At 46.7% G+C, this 25,895-nt stretch overlaps 1 protein-coding gene across 9 annotated transcripts in view; it reads right to left on the reverse strand.

Moving 5' to 3' along the window:
* LOC136627265 (zinc finger protein 420-like) overlaps nt 1-25,895 on the reverse strand; it is a 130,440-nt gene that overhangs the window by 32,512 nt on the left and 72,033 nt on the right. For 5 of the 9 annotated variants that reach the window (XM_066602222.1, XM_066602228.1, XM_066602223.1 and 2 more), the window contains 6 exons: nt 22,085-22,188; nt 21,656-21,835; nt 21,455-21,578; nt 21,311-21,375; nt 7,998-8,088; nt 1,889-1,980 (listed from right to left, as the gene is read on the reverse strand). In XM_066602222.1, coding sequence (XP_066458319.1) covers nt 1,889-1,980; nt 7,998-8,088; nt 21,311-21,375; nt 21,455-21,578; nt 21,656-21,835; nt 22,085-22,188 — 656 coding nt within the window. Of the gene's footprint in view, nt 1-1,888; nt 1,981-7,997; nt 8,089-21,310; nt 21,376-21,454; nt 21,579-21,655; nt 21,836-22,084; nt 22,189-25,895 lie in introns of those variants that run through there. The other 4 variants (XM_066602224.1, XM_066602227.1, XM_066602225.1 and 1 more) reach the window with 4 other exon arrangements.

Below are 25,895 nucleotides of genomic sequence, written 5' to 3' on the forward strand. Positions count from 1 at the left end.
CGAAAAATGGCATTAGCATCCAACCCCAGGGACAGCGACTCCAGGGAGAGAGTCCATGGATGCCCGAGACGGCCAAGCTAAGAACTTGCCACGGCTGACAGAACTCGCTGTCCCATCATTCTACAAAGCATTGATGTGAAGGTTCCGAAACCCCTTGGAGATTGAAGCCATAGAGGTTCAGCGTCTCATAGAGCTGACCGCAGGGATACCAGTAGACGGGTTCACAGCCCCCAGCTCCCTGTCGGAGGATGGAAACCAGGACTTACCTCCATACGTAGACAGAACACCACTGTTCACACGATGTGACATTCTGTGACCGGACATCAATCTCGTATCGTGGGGAGAGAGCGCATGTACTATGTGGTTCTGGGCGGCCCCCACCGGTGTCACTCCTGTAAATGGAGATTGCGCCAAAGCTGCCTGCAAGGAACTACAGACGGGCCGCCCTAGGGGAGCTAGCCGATAGGTGAGGCTCACCAGCTCCGTAGCGTAGATGAGGAGTGATGTATCAGCACAATTCCTGCACATAGTACTCTTTCCATATGAAAGGTACCACACGTCGCAGCAAGCCCACATTCACGCTGAGGTCGATCGGGCAGGAAAAAGACAGGACTATGGCGCTTAGCATTAGAGCCCAATAGCCTTTGGGGGTGGGGTGAGGAGTGGACAGCAGGCCTCCACTGCGTAGGCCCAAGGCTGGGGCTCCATTAGTGCTACCTGCTACGGAGCAGTGACCAAAGACATTGCCGCAACGTTTACCTAGCCTTGTGGTGGTCGCGGCCATGCAGCTACCGTCACCGCAAACAGCACCACAAGCATGTAGGCCTGAAAAGCTGTGACATAAATTTCTAGCCTTGCTGATCAGATGTTTGACGCAGCCCTGTGTGAGCCACTGCTGCCCATGGGGAACCCCCTACACAGAGTAGAGTGGAGTCTAGCAGGCCCGCGGGGCCCACAAAGACAGCTGAGTGCCCACCGGGACCCCCGACAACGTCACCCAGGTGGAGGGCAGAGCAGGGCCTACCAGGCCTGAAAAGCTGCGACCTATAGTAACGGCTTAAATAGCGGCAATCACAGCAGCGGCAGCGCTACTACCTCAGTCGGGATCCCCGCAGCTGTGGCGACCCAAAAGCCAGCTGGGGGCCTGCAGGGACCCAGGACAGCACCACATAGAGAGCAGAGCCTAGCAGGCCCGAAGAGCCACGGCCTAAAGTATGGTCATGGCAGCGTGGCGACGACCTCCATGCGGCGACCCCCATACGCCAGTTGAGCCCACTAGGGAAGCACTGAGACCCATTCAGCGCTTCCTGACATGAAGGAAAAGGGTGCAAGGGAAGACTTTTTCCCCCGCCAGCAGCGCACCAAGGGGAAGGAGATAAGAGAGGGGAGAGGATAGGGACTACCTAGAGAGGGTCATACTTACCTCTATACTCCCCTCCCTCTTCCAGAAGATCCCCAGAGATCCATCCTCAACCATGTTCCTCTTGCAGTGTAGCGTTAGTCTCCAACAGTGTTCCCCACTGTACTCGCCGTCACGGAGGATGGCAGTTGCTCCATGGTGGGGAACACTATGGCTGGCGGGCAGCGATCTATTGCGCTAAGGCATGATCGGGCCACTTTTTCTTCTTTGGGTCAGGTGGGAGGACAGGGAGAACAGGAAGAGATCTGCCTCCCCATATTCCCACTCCCACGTCTTATTTGAAGACCCAACACTAACAGCCCCCTGCAGACACCAAGCTAAAACAGAGCTAGCCTCGTGCTTGCAGGAGGGATACAGCTAGTGGGAGGAGTTAATACTTTTATACTTGGTATTGTATCCTAGTGGCAGAAGCTATACCCAAGGTCTTACTGTGTCCCCAATGATACGACAAATCTCAGCTTCATCTACCTGCTCGTTCTCCAGGACATCTCCCTCTGGACGGCCCTGAGAATATGGATGACTGGAACATCTCTGTGGTGGCTCTACCCCGGCGGATCCACCTATAGGAAAAACCAGAGACTGAATACATTATATATACACTAGCTGATATACCCGGCTTCACCAGAGTTATATTATATATACTAGCTGATATACCCGGCTTCGCCCCAAGCAATTTGGTACCGGTGTTTAACTGTTTGCACAGAAAATGTTATGAAGTTGTGGTTACTTCAAAGGAACCGAGGAATAAAATATGTATACATATAGAGGAGTATTAGATTCGCATCAGACTGCATGGACTGATGTCCCTGTGCAGAATGTGCCACCCCTCCTGCTCTCCTCACTTTATACCCATAAAAGTAATGCCCCTTTTATTCAAATTTACCCCAGACTGGAGGTTGCAGCCCCTTCTTAGCCTTAAAGGCTCCATCCCTGCAGTCTATGGCTGCTTCCTTATATACGAGGTAGAGTCTCTTCAGTGTATATAAAAATAAATAAATCTTGGTATTTGTATAGCGCCAACTTATTCCACAGCGCTTTCAGGTAATTATTACTTAATTACCCCCCCACCAAGCTGGGTTCTCATTTTGCCAACCTCAGAAGGATGGAAGGCTGAGTCAACCTTGAGCATGCGGGGATCGAACTTGCAACCTTCAGGTCGCAGGCGAGAGCTTACACTCTGCGCCACACGAGGCTCATTTTTGTACATGTACACACTAGATTCTCTTTGGTATACACACACACAGAGTTGTGCTAGATTCTCCTCGATATATACACACAGAGGTAAGGTAGATTCTCCTCAGTATATATACACACACAGATTATGTAGATTCTCCTTAGCATATACACACAGATGACGTAGATTCTCCTCAGTGTTACGTGTGCTGCTGGGATTTGTTGTACTATGTACTCCTAGCAGCACAGTCAGGTGGTTGAGGGTTAATTGATCTGGGCGGGTGTGGCACTTCCTGCTAGCCAATCTCCTGGATCTGTGCTCACATATAAACCCAGCTCCTGGTCAGTCTCTGGCTGGACCCTAGGGTGAGCACTCGTGTTACTTCTGTGTCCTGTAAGTTGTTATCAGTCATGTTCAGCTTGTTCCCACTCTGATCTGTGTTTGCAAGTAGGTCTGTTGTCTCTCTGCTTCCCCAAGATTGTTTGGACACCTGTAGTCTTAGTCTGCAGTACACGCAGCCCCCCTTTTCCTTCCCCCTGTACAGGTGCAGCCTCCAAAGGTCTTATAGGGAACCGTGTCCAGTTACACCAACTGACACACAGAATAAGACATGTCAGCTTGTGTAGTTGACTGTTTATTTCCCCTGGTATGAGGACACAGACTTGCTGTGATTTCCATCTGTGCACATGTGAGCTCAGGGTGGAGTCTGTCTGGATTTCTACATGTGGCAGCTGGCTGTGTGTCCAGTGCTCTGTTCTGTCCTGTGGCAAGCTTTGCTGAATGATCTGTGTCTTGCTGGTTCACGTCCGTTTGTTCGTTTATATTCTGTCAGTTTTGTGTTAGCTTACTGTGTGTCCTGCTATCTGTGTCCTGTCCTGTTGCAGCGTTCTGTGTGAACTCTGTCCGGTTCTGCAGGACTCCTGGTTAGTGTAGGGACTAGCCGTATAGTGGACTAGTGTATAACCAGGAGCCGTGAAGTGGCCCACTAGCTTCCATGTTTTGTACAAAATGTCAACTAATACCTGGTATTTACATTCAGCTTATCATCTGTTACTAGTGGTGGTATTTTGTTTGCTGTGTTTCCTGGCTCTGTGTATCCTCTTGTTCTGTGCCTGTCATAATGAAAACAAAGATCTGGTACCGTGTCGCCAGTAGAGCAAAATGTGATTGTTCCCAGCAAGAGAAACCACATGATCTTGTAGATAGGAGACCTTTTAATGGCTACAATCATACATGATGTTACAGCGAGCTTCCGAACCAACGCAGGGTTCTTCTTCAGGCTTATGGATTGGATCTGAAGAGGCATGGATATTTATACACACTTATAACATGCATACTTATGACAAGGCACAGATATGGATGGATATATATATATATATATATACTTATGACAAGGCACAGATATGGATGGGATTGGTTCGCACTTAAAAGGAATTCTGCAACAGCAAACAAACTTTTTTTGTCTAGGCACTGATAGCGGAGTGAAAGTTTTATGGTCCCTAAATTACTGTTGGGGGGGGGGGGGGGAGGTTGGGCAGGCTAGAAATGCTACAAGAGGTACACAAACATTTTTAGCTAAACACTGATAAAGGGAGTGAAAGTTTATGGTCCCTGAATTACTGTTGATGGGGGTCTTATCTGTGCAATAAATGTCTCACACTTCCCATTCACCCATAAATCCTGGGGAATCATTTAACCCCGTATTCAGTGTGTCAAAGGTTATCAATTTATATTCCCAAATTCTTCTGTGGTTTTGTGACTTGAAACCACCCTTCAATATCAAAACTCTCATATCCCCTATGTCATGTCCACGGTTAGAGAAGTGCTCGGCCGCAGGTAATTCTCTTTTTTTGTGTTCAATCGTGTGGCGATGAGATCTCATCCTGGCTTTCAGTTTCTGTCCTGTTTCTCCAACATAAAGACCCCCAACAGGACATTTACTGCACTGACTGCCTGCCAGGCGCACCTTGAGGCCGATGGGGTCGCCTCTGATGCAGTGCTACAACTCACAAGATTCATTGTCACACACAATTATTTCTCCTTTGGCAACTCACGGGGACTGCCATGGGCAGTAAAATGGCACCGCAATATGCCAACCTTTTTATGGCAAAACTGGAGAATCACTTTCTGGCCTCCTGCCCCAGCAAACCATTGGCCTACTTCCGCTACATTGATGACATCATGATCATCTGGACCAACACTGAACAAGAACTAATAAAATTCCATAAGAGATTCAATGCCTTCCACCCCACCATAAACCTGACATTAAACTACTCGCATACAGAAATCAACTTTTTGGACACCACCATAAAGATTTTAAACAACTCAATACAGACATCCCTGTACCGAAAACCGATTGATCGGCCCACATACCTCAGATGGGACAGTTTCCATCCTAAACATATCAAAAAGTCCATTGTTTACAGCCAGGCCATCAGGTATAACCGGATCTGCTCCAACCCAACAGACAGAGAGGAACATTTGTACCATCTTAAAAGGACATTTATAAATCAGGGCTACCATCCCACCTCAATTGATGATCAAATCACCAGAGCCACCAGGATACCCAGAAATCAACTACTCCAATACAAGGAGAAGGAAAGAAACAATCGTGTGCCTCTAGTAGTGACCTACAATCCGCAACGACCGTCCTCCGTGATGCCTCTGCTCCGTACAACTACTGGGTGTCGAAGCTGGACACGTGGCCTGAACTAGCGCTGTATGCCCTGGAGGTGCTTGCTTGCCCTGCGGCTAGCGTCTTGTCGGAGAGGGTGTTTAGTGTGGCTGGGGGAATCATCACAGATAAGCGTACCCACCTGTCAACCGACAGTGCCGACAGGCTAACACTCATCAAGATGAGCAAAGCCTGGATTTCCCCAGACTTCTCTTCTCCACCAGCGGACAGCAGCGATACCTAAACAATACGTAGGCTGCACCCGCGGATGGAAGCATCGTTCTCTATCACCATCAAAAACGGGGACATTTTAGCTTCATCAATCTGTGTATAATATTCCTCCTCCTCCTCCTGCTCCTCCTCCTGAAACCTCACATAATCACGCCGAACGGGCAATTTTTCTTAGGCCCACGAGGCTCACTCATATTACTTTTGTAAACAATGTTTATATGTTTCAATGCTCATTAAGGCGTTGAAACTTTCACCTGAACCAATTTTTATTTTAACTGGGCTGCCTCCAGGCCTAGTTACCAATTAAGCCAGAGTAACCAAAGCGATTAAAGGAGATGTCCCGCGCCGAAACGGGTTTGTTTTTTTTTTAAACCCCCCCCCCGTTCGGCGCGAGACAACCCCGATGCAGGGGTTAAAAAAACCACCCGCACAGCGCTTACCTGAATCCCGGCGGTCCGGCGTCTTCATACTCACCTGCTGAAGATGGCCGCCGGGATCCTCTGTCTTCATGGACCGCAGGGCTTCTGTGCGGTCCATTGCCGATTCCAGCCTCCTGATTGGCTGGAATCGGCACGTGACGGGGCGGAGCTACACGGAGCCCCATAGAGAAGAGGAGAAGACCCGGACTGCGCAAGCGCGGCTAATTTGGCCATCGGAGGGCGAAAATTAGTCGGCACCATGGAGACGAGGACGCTAGCAACGGAGCAGGTAAGTATAAAACTTTTTATAACTTCTGTATGACTCATAATTAATGCACAATGTACATTACAAAGTGCATTATTATGGCCATGCAGAAGTGTATAGACCCACTTGCTGCCTCGGGACAACCCCTTTAATGGGTTTCACCTGCCCTCTTGGTTGGGCATGGGCAATTTTTCTGAGGTACATTAGTACTGTTGGTACACCAATTTTTTTGGGCCCTCGCCTACAGTGTAATCCTAGTAATTTGTATGTTCTTCGCCTGCACTCATGGTACAGAAAGGTGTGTGGGGTTGGCCTACACTTCTGCTACATAAATGTAACTGGGGCCTTGTCTATACTGCAACTACTGAAATGTGAAAGACTGTTATCTCCCTAAACTGCTGCAACGGGAATGTTACTGTGGCCTGTCTTGACTGCTACTACTACTGAAATGGAACTAATACTGTGCTCCCCCTATACTGCTGCTTTGGAATTGTTTACTGGGGCCTGTCTTGACTGCTACTATTACTGAAATGGGCGGTTGGGCAGCATGTTACCCAGGAGAAGTGGCAGCGGAGTGTCATGCAGGCAGTGATTGTGCTTTGTTGGAGGTAGTGTGGTGCTTAGCTAAGGTATCCATTGCTAATGAGGGTTTTTCAGAAGTAAAAATTGTTGGGCGGGGGGGGGGTCTCACTCTTGCCGCTATTGTGGCTTAATAGTGGGACCTGGGAACTTGAGATGCAGCCCAACATGTAGCCCCTCGCCTGCCTTATCCGTTTGTGTCGTTCCTATCACTTTCTTGAATTTCCCAGATTTTCACAAATGAAAACCTTAGCGAAGCATAGGTCTTATACAAAAATGCTCGGGTCGCCCATTGACTTCAATGGGGTTCGTTACTCGAGATGAACCCTCGAGCATCGCGGGAAGTTCGACTCGAGTAACGAGCACCCGAGCATTTTGGTGCTCGCTCATCTCTAGTCATGACAAATTTCATGTTTGTACGACACTGGGAAGATAGAGAATTAGTAGTGAGTGAGTGAGTCAGGGCTTATGTCTTTGTTTATATACTAGCTGATATACCCGGCCTCGCCCAAGTTAATTTGATACAGGTGTTTACGTGATGTTTGCATGGAAAATTTTATGAAGTCAAGGTTTCTTTAGAGTAATTCAGGAATAAAATACGTATACACATAGAGGAGCATTACATTCTCCTCAGGCTGTATGTATCGGTGTCCCTCTGCAGAATTGCCACCCTTTCCACGCTCCTCAGTTAGGACCTAAAGAATGCTTGCGCCAAATCTCACACTTGTACAACACGGAGAAGTTACATTACATAGGGGTGCACTTACTTTTGCAAGTGACATTGAATAATCGAGTTGTGACTCCTTTGATTTTCCTATGTAGGACCTAAAGAATGGTTGTGCCAAATCTCATGTTTGTATGACACCAGGAAGTTAGAGAATTAGATTTGGTATATTACACAGGGGTGCCAGCACTTTTGCACTTAGCATTAAATAATCGAGTTGTGACCCCTTTACTTTTCCTCTTTACCAAATAAAGAATGATCATCCCAAATTTCATGTTTGTAGGACACCGGGAAGTTAGAGAATTAGTGGATATAGATGAGTGAATTTAGGAAACTCTTATACCTGCTTTCCTCTGTTTAAGAGAGGTCTCCTCTTACCCAGAGATGTGAGTGGTTAGTGGTCCTTCAACATGGCGTCCTTGAACCCATCCCGATGTCCCTCTAAATACTCCCACTCTTACATAGAGAAATAGTCAGGCCTTCCCTGCTGTACTCAGTGGTTACTACTCACCTGCAGGAATCTCCTCTTTACACCGCTGATCGCCCCTCACATCCCTCTCTGTAGCATTAATATTGGGCAGATCTTCATCCGGACACAAAAGCTGTGAGACAAATATTGTAAAAGTCAGCAGCCGGTTGGAGAAGTTGTGTGGGACGTCTTACAGGACTAAACAAGATCATTAATTACCATGAGGACCAGGACTGAGCCGACAGCAGTAGTCATCAGTCATGTCAGAGTGGATGCCCTTTAGGCTACAATTAAAGGGATTCTGTCAGCAGGTTCATGCGGTTTGGCTTGGAGCTCTGTGCCGCGGAGGGGGCTGTGCTGGCTTCTCCCTCCTGCATCATGCAGATTGACAGCTTGCTCCCCTTTTGTGTATCGGAAGAGAGCCGTCACTCTGTATGCTGGCAGAGGCTGGCATGGCCTACCTCCATGACTTGGAGCTCATCTGCATTGTCCTCCAGGCATTTGGCGCCTACGTTCTGAATACCATGACACCAGAAGTTCACTTCCATTTCCTTCCCAGTTAGCCCTTAGTAGTGAGAAGATCTAGATTTCCTGACATTTTTACAAAAAGATTTAGAGCTTCCTTAACCTCACCATACGTCTGAGAAGGTCTTCTGATTTGTTCTCGAAGGTCCAATAGGAAGCTTTTTGTCCCAGTGGGTTATGCTCCAACTACTCTGACATTATTTGGAGGTTCCCATGGAGATTCCTCCAGCTTTATCTCCATCTGCCCCATGTGTCCTCAGGAGGCAGACCCTCCTACTGGATAGGGAGAGCCTTTATCCCTTTATGTGCTGCTATATTCATGTCTTAGACATACAAGTGTGAGGCTGATTGAGATAAGCTGAACTCAATAATGAGAGCAAAGACCAACCAGCAGCTTTCTGGTGGCCCCAGAGGGTCTTGCAGGTGACCACGGTCCTCAATTCTGATACACAATCACCCCGAAGCATTCAGAGGACCAAGGGCATTGTCTTATGTTCTCACCCCAGGGAAATGCAGAAGTGGCAGTTTTGCTCAAGGAGTCTGGTCAGGGTCTCTTGCATCGAAATCATGCTCAAATCCAATGGGACACAAGCACAAGAGCTTGGAGGTATTTAAGCACTTTGCCAATCACTGACTCCCCAGGACTCGAGGTAGAAATGATAGAGGGGTCTTCAGGACTATGTATTGTGCATGTAGTTAGATGAAAATATCACTTTGAGGTAGCCTGTAATATCATGGATGGTCTTCTGCTCACCATTCTGGGGCCACGAGCCTTCGCCCACACGTTGTGTTCTGCGTACATGGTTTAAATGGTCTGCCCTAAGTGAAAGCAGGATTTTACGCGTCCGGAGTAATTACAGCTGGCTGTGTTGGCTGCGCTTGTGTGCATCAATGTCTCCACGAACGTATCTGCATTATATTGGGAATGCATGAGACAAGAAGGTAGAGCCCCACTCTCACAACAGGGGAGGATGTTAGAGTTGGCCTTCATGGCATATCCTGTGAAGGGCAAGTTCACAAGAAGTGGCCGTAGCACTGCCAAAAACTGCACTGCCTTGCCAGCCCCTATGAGCCCCATAGAGTAAAGTAATGGGCTGATAGATGCTGAAGTGCTGAATGCAGCAATGCAAGTCCTATACTTACTCTCCTCGCTATTCCCCCGCTGTCCGAGTAATTCGCGGGCAGCATGCAGTGACGGCCGAGAACATGAGAACTGTGCCGTACGGGAAACAAACAAACTGCTTCATGCCCCATCTTTCCTCCGAACGCATCGCCCATTGTTTGCAAGGACACAGTTTCAGACATGGCGTGCGATGCGAGGCTTCCCATTGAAAACACTTGCCGATCGCTACTTCCCAGGAGTGATGGGAGGAGCTTTACCCTGAAGACGCCTTGCATCCGCAGGTAAACGCACGCTGGCGAGCACAGTATCAGGCAGAGCTTCTAGTCGTGATATGGCCATCACCCGTGTGTAGGTAGCCTAAGGCTTACATTGCTGGATTCAGGGCTTCAGCTCCTATCAGCCCATAGCTTTAGTTCAAAGGATCGGACAGATTCCCATTTATCATTGCCTTTGTCAACCATCAAGAATCACCTTGTGTGTCTGGCCCGGGACAACCTGCAACCCCTACAAGCCACATTTTCCAGAAGAAGAGAATTCGTAAGATTCACGAGAGCCCTGAGAGAGGAAAAAATTCTGCATAAATGGGGCTGTCCTGTGAAGCTTCTACTCTTCCAGCATGGGACCTCATGTGATTTCCTCTCCCAAACAAACGGAAGCATTGTTCTCCAAATGGTCCCTCACCCTGCCAGACGGAGAAACTAAACCCTCTCCAAAAGAACCTCCTCCATTACTAAAGCAAGAATGGACTAAAATCCCACCAAGACATCCCTCCATGAGCACAAAAATGTCTCTACTCATTCCAATTGTAAGAAGAGACTACGGAGGACTCCAGAATGACCCCAAAAGCCAGGTGAACATATTTTGTGCCTTGGCCTACATGCCTTATCCCTTTCTCTACCCCACTTTTTTCCTCTAACGACAGTGAAAATCCCACCTCCTTCTCCTTTATCACGTCCCCCATTACAGAGGTTTCCCGGTGTTCCTCTACAGCATCCACTCCGCTTCACATACAACCAGGACAGTTTGCTATTTGTTAGGGTTTTGTTTTAGTTGATGTTCCTCTACCGAGGTCATTACGGAGTATTTGGTCATCTTTCAGGTATTTGATCACTTTAGGTCTTTCTAAGGACCTCTTGTTGTGCTTCGCAGATGCAACATAAATTACTCCACCTTATCCCATGGCTATAAACATGACATCACTGAATTGCCATAATAGTCCCTTTAAACAATCCCTCCTTTGGAAAGGGCATTCTCAGTGCCCAGGAAACACACCGAAATGAAAAAGGTTCAATTAGGCTCCAAAAGAAAACTTTCTGCATATTTTTTATTCTCACGCTATTAACCCCTTCCCTACCCATGATGTAAGGGTACGTCATGGGAGCGGGGTAGTTCCCGCAAAATGACGTACCCTTACATCATAGGGATAGCGTGAGATCATGACAGATCTCGCGGTATCCAGCAGCGGGAGTCGGCCATCACTAATGTCGGAGATGCGCCCCCTCTGTTAACCCTTTCCCTGCCGTGATCTAAGTAGATCGGGGCAGAGAAAGGGTTCACGGAGAGAGCACTCTCCCTCTGTGACTTCAGCCAACTCTCGCGATGTTATCGCAGAGAGCCTGGCTGGTTGCTATGGCAACAGGATGCCAGATACCGGCGTCCTGTATTGCTAGTGCCTGGAATCGCTGTATAAGTGATAAGGCATTGCAGGAGAGATGTCCTGCAATGCCTTATCATAGCGATCCACGGTGCTACAGTGAAAGTCTCCCAGAGGGACAAAAATAGTGTAAAAGAAAGATCAAAATGTACAAAAGTTAAAAATGTAAAAAAACCTTTATGCTTTTTCTCATATTAGCATAAAAAAATCCAACATATTTGGTATTGTCGTGTCCGTAAAGACATGTACAATAAATTGAACATGCTTATTATCCTGCATGGCAAAAAGCGTAAAAAAAAAGCTAGAAAAATGAGGCAAAAATGCTAATTTTTAGCATTTTGCCTCCCAAAAAAAATGCAATAAAAGTGATAAAAAAACGTATGTACCCCAAAATGGTACCAATAAAAACTACAGCTCATCTCACAAAAAATAAGCCCTCACAGAGCTCCGCCCATGGAAAAATAAAAAAGTTATAGGACTTTGAATGCAGCGATTTAGGGGGGGAAAAAAGGGTTTTTATTAAGGAAAAGTGGAAAAACCTAAAAAAAAAAAAATATATAAGAATTTTGGTATTGTTGTAACCGTACCGACCTGCAGAAAAAATGTAGTGTGTCATTTATGCTGCATAATTAATGCTTTAAAAAAAAAAAATCTATGGTAGAATTGATGTATTTTTTCCCTCTGCGATCATAAAAAAAAATAAAAGTCTTACAATATAGTCTGTGTACACAAAAATGGCACCACCAAAAACTACACTTTTCCACGCAAAAAACAAGCCCTTATACGGCCGCGTCAACGGAAAAATAAAAAATGGAGATTAAAATCTACCAAAAATTGTTTGGTCCTCAACGCCAAAATAGGCCGTGTCCTTAAGGGGTTAATAAAGAGAGGGGTGTCCTAATAGCTGTAGCCAATGCTTGGATGTGGTTGCTGATGAGGAAGGATGATTATACTATCCTTTCCGATCAACATCTCATACACGACTCTCACTATAGTCACCCAATATTAAACAATCCGCTTTTATCCGCGGGGTTCTAGAAGGGCTCCCAAGTGTTAAACAAGGGGCTTTGATTATTTGCGGTGACTTCAATATTGTCCAACAACTCTCTAGATAAAAGCGGCTCATTACCAGCTGCCAATGCCCAGGAGCTACAAGATCTTATTTATCAAAAGGACTTCTATGACGTTTGGATCATCAAAATGCCAGCGAGAGAGATCACACCTTCTTCTCCCACCCCCACAAAATTAATTCGTGAATGGACTACTTTCTAGTAGACAAACGGGTGTTACAGTAATCTCTTCGGACATAGGTCTTATAACTTGGTCCGACCATGCTCCTGCTTCCTTGGCTATCACCGAGGTGTTTGACTTAACCCCATCATCACCATGGAGGCCTAACAACTCCCTTCTTAATGACTTTGAATTCTCAGATGACATCAGAAAGCACTTGGAAGAATCTCTCTCTAACCGATACAGGCCATGCCTCCGTCCCATCTATCTGGTGTGCCCATAAAGCTGTAATAAGAGGCAGTCTTCTAAAAAAATTGCATACGAGATTTTAAATAAAAACCACTTCTCGGACAAAACCTTATCAGAGTTGAAAATGTCAGATTTCCGCTTCTACAACCTCAGGCAAAATAAATATGAATTTCATCTCCGCAGATCTAAGCTCGTTAATTATAGCCAGGGAAATCAGACCTCCAAACTCCGAGCTAAAGGAGTGAAAACGAAGGAAACAAACCAGAATCCCATTCCTACTAGACTCATATAACGACAAAATCATTAATCCTCGCAATGTGGCAGAGGAATTCGCACGCTATTACAGTTCACTCTACAACGTAAGAGCTGATGAGTACATCACACATCCCAACCCGCAGCTCATTCACAACTTTTTAAGCAGTGTCTCTTTCCCTCTTCTTTTGGAATCGCAATCCACATTTCTCAATAAGAGATTTCCACTTTAGAAATATTAGATACCGCTGCTTCTTTAAAACTGAATAAGTCTCCTGGACCAGACGGCCTATCTAATGACTACAAGACGTTTGCAAGCACTCTGGCCCCATATTAATCATGCTACTCTTACAGGGCCCTTTCCCTCGGAGATGTTGAGTGCCTTTGTAGTCACGCTTCCCAAATCGGGCAAACAGCTCACTACCCCCGCAGATTTTAGGCCCATATCACTTCTTTATTCTGATCTGAAAATCTTTGCTAAAATGCTGGCATCAAGGCTAAATATTCTACCAAGCCTTATCAAAAACTGACCAGGTGGGATTTATCAAGGACAGACAGACTTCGGATGCTACCAGGAGATTCATAAATCTGGTTGAGCTGGCTGAATCTGGTCGTACCCAGTTTCTGCTCCTATCCCTCGACGCAGAGAAGGCTTTTGATAGGGTGCGCTGGTGCTATCTCAAAGCGGTCCTTGAAATATTGGGTTTTGGGGGAAATGTTTATCTGCTACAAGGTCTTTGTACACTTCCCCTAATGCCCGGGTATATTCCTCTAGTTTCATGTCCCAGATCTTCTCAATCAGAAACGGTACAAGACAGGGTTGCCCTATGTCCCCATTGTTATTTGCCCTCTTAATGGAACCTTTTGCAGAATACATCAGGTCATCATCAGAAGTTTCGGGAATCGGGGCGGGCACTAGAGAAAATAAAATTGGCCATTCTCGCCCTAACAAACCCGTCCTTTTCCCTGCCAGCAGTAATTACTTTGATTAACAGATTCTCTGAGATTTCCTACTACAAAGTTAACACCTCTAAATCTCTAATTCAAAATATAGGCATCGAAAAATCTTTAATTTCCTCCCTCACAAAGAGTCCATTTTCATCTGGACTGAAGAAGCCCTTCCATACTTGGTTATTAAATTAACCTCCCCATAGTCCAAATTATTTGACCAAAATTACAAGCCTCTCTTAATATCCATCCAGATGGAACTCAATAAGCTTAAGACGTACGGCAGAGGTCCCCAACTCCAGTCCTCAGGGACCCCCAACAGGTCATGTTTTCAGGATATCCTATGGTAAGAACACCTGTGGCAATGTCTGAGGCCCCGACAATAATTACATCACCTGTGCAATACTGAGGAAATCTTGAAAACATGACCTGTTGGTGGTCTCTGAGGACTGGAGTTGGGGAACACTGACGTACGGAATCTCCTGGCTCGGCAGAATATCAGCCACTAAAATGACAATCCTGCCTAAGATTTTATATCTCTTCCAAAACTTCTCGATTTCCCCCCCAATTTCATATCTTAAAAGTATCCAATCCGCTCTTCTGACTTTCATCTGGGGCACAAAGAAACCTCGGGTTAGAAGAGATATCCTCTTTATACACAGGATGAATGGCGGCCTTGGATCTCCCTCCATTATACAATGCTATGAAGCAACTATATTAGACCAAGTTAGATTCTTGTGGCTTAATGACCCTGTGAAGGAATGGGGAGCTCTAGAGAATTACAGACTAAACCATCAGTTATTGGCATAACTCTAAACCCTCCCTTCCCTCAGCCACACTTCTAGTGGTCATTAATGTCTGGAACACAGGGACTCGAAAATTAAAGCCAATTTCCTTCCCTTTCCATAAAACAGAAATAACCGTATTAGAAATAGCCATTCAGAACCTCTTTTCAGCTGGAAACAACTAGGCCTAACCCACATTAGCCAACTCTGGGAGAACAGACGCTTTCTAACATTCACAGAGCTATGCAACAGATTGAATATCCCCAAAACAGGTTTTTTCAAGCATGTGAAAATCACTCATCTTCTGAATCCATTCGCCTCTCCCATGGGAATCAATGTGCCATCTAAACTTGATACATTGTTATCATCTCAGCAGGGATCAAACACATGATTATCCACTTGTTATGCCATATTAAGTCATCCCTCAAAAAAAAACCCTTGGAAAACATTAACAAAAAATGGGAGAAAGACTTGAAAATCCAGATTTCAGAAAATCAGCGGTATGAAGCATGTTCCGCAGATGGCTCAGTTTCTAAGTGCATTAATCACTTCCCACAAAATATTGTACAGATGTTGGGAACCCTTGCTCTTTAGACAAAATGGCTCCGCGTTTTCCCAAAAACTGTTGGAGGTGCGGAGCCTCTAGATGGCACCTTGCTGCACCTGTGGTTGGACTGTCCATATGTGTCCAGTCTCTGGAGCCAGGGCTTCCAACTTGTCACAAGTTTCACCAATATTTAAATGTTACCTAACCCTACTCTGGCTCTTCTAAGCCTAGACGCAGATTTACTTCCACGCACTCCAATAATGCATGTCCTGATCGCCTGCAGATCTAGTATCGCCCAACATTAGAATGGTAGCTCCATCTCCTCCATCGCTTACATAATTAAGTCAGTTAACAATAATTGTTGGTTTGAGGCATTCCAGTGCTTTTAGTAAGAGAGGTTTAGGCGTGACTGGGTGGCCTGGCTCCAGAGTTCCTAATGCTGCACCATGGGATTGATAGCTCAGAAGAGTGGAAGACAAAGCAGGGACAAATCTCATCATCAAGATAATGCCTGGAAAGCAGACAGAAGACTGCACTGCATGGAAGTAACTGCAATCTGCATGGGCCATATTCAGAGACATGTAGAGCACAACAGAAGAGCAGATGAGGGCTACAGGGATGGGAAAAACTAGGATTAATATGGGGGCTACAGGGAGGGGAAAAACTAGGATTATTATGGGGGCTACAGGGCTGAGAAAAACTAGGATTAATATAAGGGCTACAGGGCTGGGAAACACTAGGATTAATATGGGGGCTACAGGGATGGGAAAAACTAGGATTATTATGGGGGCTACAGGGGTGGGAAAACTAGGATTAATATGGGCGCTACAGGGGTGGGAAAAACTAGGATTAATATGGGGGCTACAGGGGTGGGAAAACTAGGATTAACATGGGGGCTACAGGGCTGGGAAACACTAGGATTAATATGGGGGCTACAGGGATGGGAAAACTAGGATTAATATGGGGGCTACAGGGATGGGAAAAACTAGGATTAATATGGGGGCTACGGGGATGGGAAAAACTAGGATTAATATGGGGGCTACAGGGATGGGAAAAACTAGGATTAATATGGGGGCTACAGGGCTGAGAAAAACTAGGATTAATATGGGGGCAACAGGGATGGGAAAAACTAGGATTAATATGGGGGCTACAGGGATGGGAAAACGAGGATTAATATGGGGGCTACAGGGATGGGAAAAACTAGGATTATTATGGGGGCTACAGGGCTGGGAAAAACTAGGATTAATATAAGGGCTACAGGGCTGGGAAAAACGAGGATTAATATGGGGGCTACAGGGCTGAGAAAAAATAGGATTAATATAAGGGCTACAGGGCTGGGAAAAACGAGGATTAATATGGGGGCTACAGGGATGGGAAAAACCAGGATTAATATGAGGGCTACAGGGATGGTAAAAACTAGGATTAATATGGGGGCTACAGGGATGGGAAAAACTAGGATTAATATGGGGGTTACAGGGATGGGAAAAACTAGGATTATTATGGGGGCTACAGGGCTGAGAAAAACTAGGATTAATATAAGGGCTACAGGGCTGGGAAAAACGAGGATTAATATGGGGGCTACAGGGCTGGGAAAAACTAGGATTAATATGGGGGCTACAGGGATGGGAAAAACTAGGATTAATATGGGTGCTACAGGGATGGGAAAACTAGGACTAATGGGGGCTACAGGGATGGGAAAACTAGGATTAATATGGGGGCTACAGGGATGGGAAAACTAGGATTAATATGGGGGCTACAGGGATGGGAAAACTAGGATTAATATGGGGGCTACAGGGCTGGGAAAAACGAGGATTAATGTGAGGGCTACATGGATGGGAAAAACTAGGATTAATATAAGGGCTACAGGGCTGGGAAAAACTAGGATTAACATGGGGGCTACAGGAATGGGAAAAACTAGGATTAATGTGAGGGCTACAGGGAAGGGAAAAACTAGGATTAATGTGAGGGCTACAGGGATGGGAAAAACGAGGATTAACATGGGGGCTACAGGTGTGAGGGTATATATATATATTGCCATATGTGTTTTTTATGCTTTTATACCTGTATGCAAGTTTTATTCAATTCCAAATGAAAAAAAAACTTATATGTCGCCTTACATCAGATATCCCAAGGCTTTGCAAGAGATGTTCTAGAAACACAGCAAAAAAGAACCAGACATGAAGGACGCATGTACTTGGCCGTTTTCCCAGAAACAAGATATCAAGATGTTCAAATGTACATAACTTTCACTGTCTTAGGCCGAAATCCGGACTTCTTAGAATTGAGTGGGTGATTCTTTGCACTGGAGTTAATTGAATACGTGATTTTCTGTACGTAAGCCAGAGGCGCCAGTATCAAGATAATGACTGTTATATGATTTTCACTGTCTCAGTCCGCAAATCCGGACTTCCCATATATGGTTATGAGCCCATCACCCCCTAGTGGGGATGGGACAAAGGGTATAAGATCTCATGTAATCTGTAATAAACGAGGTCGACGTGGGCACAGCTGAGAGCCATGTCCCGTGAGAGGAATGATACCAGATCCCTGTGTGGTGTCTCTTCTTACCGCCGGCAACGGGGCAAGTGGGGTGGGCCCGATTGGTGCTGTACTTAGAAATTTAACCCTGATACAGGGATGGGAAAAACTAGATTTAACATGGGGGTCACAGGGATGGGAAAACTAGGATTAATATGGGGGCTACAGGGATGGGAAAACTAGGATTAATATGGGGGCTACAGGGATGGGAAAAACTAGGATTAATATGGGGGCTACAGGGCTGGGAAAAACTAGGATTAATATGGGGGCTACAGGGCTGGGAAAACCTAGGATTAATATGGGGGCTACAGGGCTGGGAAAACCTAGGATTAATATGGGGGCTACAGGGATGGGAAAACTAGGATTAATATGGGGGCTACAGGGATGGGAAAACTAGGATTAATATGGGGGCTACAGGGATGGGAAAAACTAGGATTAATATAAGGGCTACAGGGGTGGGAAAAACTAGGATTAACATGGGGGCTACAGGGATGGGAAAAACTAGGATTAATGTGAGGGCTACATGGATGGGAAAAACTAGGATTAATGTGGGGGCTACAGGGATGGGAAAAACTAGGAGTAATATGAGGGCTACAGGGATGGGAAAAACTAGGATTAATATGAGGGCTACAGGGATGGGAAAAACTAGGATTAATATGAGGTCTACAGGGATGGGAAAAACTAGGATTAATATGAGGTCTACAGGGATGGGAAAAACTAGGATTAATATGAAGGCTACAGGGATGGGAAAAACTAGGATTAATATGAGGGCTACAGGGATGGGAAAACCTAGGATTAATATGGGGGCTACAGGGATGGGAAAACTAGGATTAATATGGGGGCTACAGGGATGGGAAAAACTAGGATTAATATGGGGGCTACAGGGATGGGAAAAACTAGGATTAATATGAGGGCTACAGGGATGGGAAAAAACTAGGATTAATATGAGGTCTACAGGGATGGGAAAACTAGGATTAATATTAGAGTTAATCCATTTCCAGGAGTCCATCATGACAGCGCACATGGAGGTTCCCCCTTCACCTTGTTGGGACAGGAAGAGGAGAGCTCAAAAGGCGACCTCCTACCACCATGCTCCAGTGGCTTCAACATTATCACAATGGGTATGTGGCCCAATCTTTTAATGTTGCTGTTACATGCATACTATACAGTAGTTTACCAGGGTGGGTCAGTATGTGCTGTCATGATGGACTCATGGAAAAGGAATTAACGGTGAGATTAATCCATCCTGACAGCACACATGGAGGCAATACCAGATTATAATGGTAACATTACAGCGGGCCACGGCCTGGAAGACCTTCCGCCCAAAGGCCAAATCCCTACCAGAATGGAAATCCAAGCGATACTGCTTAGAAAATGTGTGGACACTAGACCACACTGCGACTTTACAGGTTTGTTCTGTAGTGGCCTCACTGCGTTCCACCCATGAGGAGACAAGAGCCCTTGTAGAGTGAGCCGTTATCCCCTCCGGTGGAGGCAGGCCTCTAGCTTTATCAACCTCCTGAATTGATGCTTTGCTCCATTTAGCAATGCCATCCTTCGAAGCCGCTTTACTCTTATTTAACCTTAAATTATAGGAATAAGCTATCCGATTTTCTAAAGGTCTGTGAGACGTGTGAATAGGTTAGCACTGCACATCTGATGTCTAGGTTGTCCAAGCGTTGCTCCTTGTCATTTTTATAATCCTGACATGTTCTATGTGGAAAGTTGAGACCACTTTGGGGAAAAAAGAAGGGACCTAGTGTCATGACTATCATCAAGCACCTTTAAGTAGCGTCCTCTACAGGATAATGCCCATATCTCACCAATCCATCTGGCAGTCATAATTTCTACCAAAAAGCCTAATTTGATGGTTAGGGTTTTAAACTATAATGAATGCATGGGCTCTATGGGAGGCCTGCAGAGGCCGTCTAACACCAAAGAAAGATTCCAGCAGGGAACAGTTTCCTAACGAAGGGTTTGAGCCCATCTTCTCCCTGTAAAAACCTGCATAAACTACATATTTTCTATCAGTTGGGTATCAAAAAATGATTTAAGGGCCACAACCTGTACGAAGGGTTCTAGGGCCGAGCCCCTTATCTAGGCCTTCTTGTAAGGACCAGGCTGCTCAGGTTGGGACAATTTGATCCTCACCAGCTGCACAATCTCCTCAATACCCTAGAGTATATGGTGATGGTAGAGCTTTCAACTTTTTAAGAGAGTGTTTATCACCTTGGACGATAGTCCTTGGGCTCTTAATCTCTGCCGTTCAGCAGCCAAGCCATCAGCTTCATCCAGTGGATCTCCTGGCAGGACACTGGGCCCTGGGACAGAAGGTCCTGCCTGAGAGGCAGCAGAATTGGAGTCTGAATCGTCAAAGAGGACAACAACAAGAACCAGGGCCTTTTTGGCCATGCCGGGGCAATAAAGATAGCCCTGGTCTGGCAGTTCTGAATTTCTTGCACTTCTCGATAGATTAAGGGGAAGGTGGTGGGGAAGGGGGGGGGCATACGGTAAGTCCATGTCCCATTCCAGGGAGAGTGCATCCTGTGCCAGGGAATTGCCCACTGGGTTTAAAGAGAAGAACTTGCGGCACTTTGAATTGGTCCTTGATGGGGATGACCCCACTGGGACGTCAGCAGATCGAATACTTCCCAATTCAGTGACCAGTCTCCTGGGTCTAATCTTTTCCAGCTCAGAAAGTCTGCTATGGTGTCCTGGGAGCCTCTTATGTGAGAGGCTGATAAGGACTTTACTTTGTTTTCCGCTCAGGAGAATATCCTTCGCCATAGGCATTGAAGATGGGGGTGTCTGGTGCCGCCCTGATGCTACTGTTATGTTCTCGGACAATATTTTTATGTGTTTTCCACATACTGTGTCTTCTGATTGTATCAAGGTTTCCCAAACTGCTCTAGATTCTCTAAAATTTGAGGATTATGAGCAGACGCAAGACCACCAGGATCCCTGCAGTTTCCTATCTGCCACCTGCAATCCCCAATCACACCGACTAGCATCGGTATATATGATGATAGGGACCACTGGAGTCCATTTTTAATGTTACGGGGCGACACCCACTACTCTAGGGATTTTTTCAGTGGGGAGCACAATTTAAACTTTTTGTCCAACGACTATTCCTTTCTATCCTATATAGCGAGGATCTCCTGCTGGAGAGGCCTAGAGTGGAACTGCACCCAAGAGACCATTGGCAGACAGGCGGACATTTGACTGACAAGCTTCATCCCTTCTCTTATATAGAGGCAAAGTCTCATGAGGGAGGGCTGCCAAACGCAGTCTTTACAATTACAATCAGCCCCTTGTAGGCGGCCATAACGCTGATGTGGCCCTCAGTGAAGGAGTCTGACACAACTGATCTATTGTCTCTGGTCAGCGGTCATTCTGCCATCTCCACCGTCCTCATTACACAAGCACAAGTAGAAGACATAGAATAAGACTGAAGACAAGACCTTCCCGGCCCCCATACACCTCATAGAGAGTATCTCCATCTACCTGATGGTCCTGTGGAGGAAGAGGACGGGGACATCTCTCTGGGGGTCTCCTCTTACTGGATGGAACTGCAGGAAACACAGAAAGTGATGGAATGTATTCCTCACATACAGATAATTACAGGCGATGTGTATTTATGTCTACTACCTGGTGAGGTCAGCGGCCGGTGGTCCTCCATCATGACGTCCTTGTACAGATCCCGGTGTCCTCCTACATACTCCCACTCCTCCATGGAGAAATAGACGGTGACATCCTGACACCTTATAGGAACCTGACAACACAATATACAGTCATCACCCAGACCCTCCTGTTACTGTATAATGTCCCCCACATTCCCCGCAGCGTCACCTCTCCGGTCAGCAGCTCCGTCATCTTCTTGGTGAGCTCTAGGATCTTCTGTACATTGATGTTCTCATGTATCAGGCGGTGAGGTGGGGGCCCAATGAATGTGCTCAGGGGTCTTCCCCATCCATCACACACAGGGGCCCGACAGCCATCACTAGAGGTCTTCTTCACTACTGTGTAATCCTGGATATGGGGAGACATTAATAAATATCACTACAGACATTACCAGAGTCCATCACATCTCCAGTGACATCAACTGTTATCCCCATAGATAATAATGATGTAGTGTGACATCAAACTCTCCCCCCTCTACAGTGACATCATCAGACTCTCTCCACTCTCCCCAGTGACGTCAGACTCTCTCCCCTCCCCCCTCTCCCCAGTGACATCAGACTCTCTCCACTCTCCAGTGACATCATCAGACTCTCTCACCTCCCCAGTAAGCTGGAAGAGTATCTCTAGGGTGAGATGTAATACACTTTCTGCCATCTTGTTTTTGCCCTTCTCCATTTTTGAGGAATCAATCATGTGGGGACCTGAAGGGAAAAATGTGAAACAAAAACATCGTAATAAACTTCCTGGAGATAATAAGAGGAAACATTATAAGTGTTTTTCTATTACTTAAAATTGCTTTACAACCGCTGTGTCCTCCCTGGTTGCTGCTGACATGTGACTGCTGCAGCCAATCACTGGATATAGAAGGTCAGTGCTGTGGTCAGTGATTGGCTGCAGCAGTCACATGTTCTGGTCAGCAGCATCCAGGAAGTACAGAGCGGTTGTGAAGCAAGTCTTGGGAAAACCCCTTTAAGGAGATATTAAAGGGAATGTGTTTTATGAAGCGCAAACTGCAGGCAACACAAAATCCCGACAGGGTTCTCCTCACCCGGATCAGTTAGACTGATAGGTGACCAAGGCAGAGAGAAGTAGTCAGCGACCGCCCTGCTGACTCTTGTTATAGTGTTGTAGAGCCCAATCTAGAGGTCTGCAATGTCCGAGTGGGTTGGGATGTATGTAGGACATCGGGCAGCAGAATCCCCCTCACAGCTTCCCTTTAACCCCTCTGTTGTAGTAATAATACATGTATTCTATTCTACATATCTTCGTATGTTTCTCACTCCAGCTTACGCGCACGCACGCACACATCCTATATAGCTATATCTTCCTACTTAGTAAATAACAGCATCTAAATGGTTAACATTGTACGCTGGAATGTACAAGATGCTTCCGTGACTCTCACACTCCCAGAGCTCTTTAATCTAGAATGGGTGTTCCTCTGATCCTTATGGTAGGAGAGCTGCTTGAAGTGATTGTAACCCCCCCAATATGTAGAATATGGATCAGAATGAAGATGCGAGCGCTCCACCGATGGACCAAGAGGGTCTTGTTACATCGGGAGAAGAGAGACTTCTCTTATTGAAACGCAACGTTCCTCCTGAGCCTTCATCAAGCATCATCATTTACATCAAATGAGACATTTATATAAAGATGATCACTTACAGTTTGAGGTCTGTGGGTACGTGTGGTCGCCATTTTGGGGTGCGTTTTGCTGATACTAGTCGTGCCAAATGCTGGAGTATAGATTGAAGCGTGATGACGTTTAGGTGCGTCGGCGCTCCCATATTAGGATGGAGGAGTATTCCATGGTGCAGCTGTGTAAGCGTCATCACTAGAGATGAGCGAGCACCAAAATGCTCGGGTGCTTGTTGCTTGAGTCGAACTTTCCGCGATGCTCGAGGGCTCGTTTCGAGTAACGAACCCCATTGAAGTCAATGGGCGACCCGAGCATTTTTGTATATCGCCGATGCTCGCTAAGGTTTTCATTGGTGAAAATCTGGGCAATTCAAGAAAGTGATGGGAACGACACAGAAACGGATAGGGCAGGCGAGGGGCTACATGTTGGGCTGCATCTCAAGTTCACAGGTCCCACTATTAAGCCACAATAGCGGCAAGAGTGGGCCCCCCCCAACAACTTTTACTTCGGACAAACCCTCATTAGCAAGGCATACCTTAGCTAAGCACCACACTACCTCCAACAAAGCACAATCACTGCCTGTGGGACACTCCGCTGCCACTTCTCCTGGGTTACATGCTGACCAACCCCCCCCCCCCCGCACGACCCAGTGTCCACAGCGCACAACAAACTGTCCCTGCGCAGCCTTCAGCTGCCCTCATGCCACACGCTGGCCTCATAGCCTCACCACCCTCATGTCTATTTATAAGTGCGTCTGCCATGAGGAGGAACCGGAGGCACACACTGCAGAGGGTTGGCAGGGCCTGGCAGCGACCCTCTTTAAAAGGGGTGGGGCGATAGCCCACAATGCTGTACAGAAGCAATGAGAAATCCAATCCTGTGCCACCTCCATCAGGAGCTGCACACGTGGGCATAGCAATGGGGAACCTATGTGCCACACACTATTCATTCTGTCAAGGTGTCGCATAGCTCAATCCACACTGCAAGGGGTAAGCTGTCTGCACTCTGCCCCCTACCCAAGTCAGTCAGTGTCTTTGTGCCAGACAGGTCAAACACCGCGATGGGAAGTCTGTGTGCACCAACAGCATAGGGGGGGTCCTAGGAAACCCAAGACATGAACAATAAAGAAATCAGAGTGGCCAAACATGGCAGACTTACACCGCGCCGACGACATAGGCCTCGGGCCGCAGCTTCAGAAATCGTAGGCAGGAAGTGGACTTCGATGCTAGTACACCTGTGAAGGTCTCAGTAAATCACTTACGTTTTCTTTCACCGCTCCAAAGATTGGATTAGCCGGGAAAAAGTTCCACAGGCACAACCTGGCATACTTGCAGTTCCCCCGGGACCTAGGTCTCGGCCAACAGCTTCAGCAATCGTAGGCATGAAGCGGACCTCGATGCTAGTACACCTCTGAAGGTCTCATGAAATCAGTTACGCTCTTCTCCTGTGGCCCAAACGAGTTTCTCAGATAACACGATAGAAAATACATGATGCGCATTGCTGACCCCCTGACCCCAAGCAGGAGGAGGAGGTGGCCTTACAAGGCCAAGAAACCATGACCAGGACCCACTGTAGCCTGTGTGGGAAGGATGTATGTGGGCCCTTGGCCAGGCTCGGTCCCAGCAAACACCTTGTGTGGCCCAAGGTGCTGCGAGTGACATAGCAATGGGGAATCCACACACTAGTCATTCTGTTTGGGTGTTGGATACCTCATCGACAACGCAAGGGGTAAACCATCTGCACTCTGCACCCTACCCGAGTCTGTCAGTCTTTTGGGGACAGACAGGTAAAACTCCGCTATGGGAAGTCTGTGTGCACCCACAGCATGGGTGGGCCCAAGGAACTTAGACAGTACACATAAAGAAATCAGAGTGCCCAAACATGGCAGACTTTCACTGCGCCGAGGACATGGGCCTCTGTACAAATCCTCAGCAATCGCAGGCATAGAGCGGACTCCGATGCAAGCGTAGCTGGGGACGTCTCATTAGCGCTGTATCGCTCCTCTAGTTTGTCCCATTGCAGTGCCCCGGATAGCTGTGGTAACGTGAGAGAAAATGCATGTTGGCTTCGGCCCACACTCCATGCCCTAGTCAGTCTGTTTTTTTTTTAAAGTGCCAGGCAGGCACAACACCGCTATGGGAAGTCTGTGTGCACCCACAGCATGGGTGGGTCCCAGGAACCCAGAGAAGGTACATAAAGAAATCCCATTGCAGTGCCCCGGATAGCTGTGGTAACGTGAGAGAAAATACATGTTGGCTGCGGCCCACAATCCATGCCCTAGTCAGTCTGTTTTTTTGGGGGGGCCAGATAGGCAGAACACCGCGATGGGAAAACTTAGTGCACCCATACTATACACAGACCCCTGTAATTTTCCTGTAGCAAAAGGTTTAAGCTGACCCCAGTAACAGTTATGTTGCAGAAGTCTAGGGAGACCCCAGTAACATCTCAGTGGTAACAGTATAGACAGACCCCAGTAACATTTCTGTATTAACAGTATAGGCGGACCCCTGTAACATTTCTGTAGCAAGAGTATAGGCAGACCCCAGTAACATTTCTGTAGCAAGAGTATAGACAGACCCCAGTAACATTTCTGTAGCAAGAGTATAGACAGACCCCAGTAACATTTCTGTAGCAGCAGTATATACAGACCCCAGTAACATTTCTGTAGTAACAGTATAGGCAGACCCCTGTAACATTTCTGTAGCAAGAGTATAGGCAGACCCTAGTAACATTTCTGTAGCAGAAGTATATGCAGACCCCGGTAACATTTCT

This window comes from Eleutherodactylus coqui, chromosome 5 (assembly GCF_035609145.1).
Source record: "Eleutherodactylus coqui strain aEleCoq1 chromosome 5, aEleCoq1.hap1, whole genome shotgun sequence".
Taxonomy (NCBI): Eukaryota; Metazoa; Chordata; class Amphibia; order Anura; family Eleutherodactylidae; genus Eleutherodactylus; species Eleutherodactylus coqui.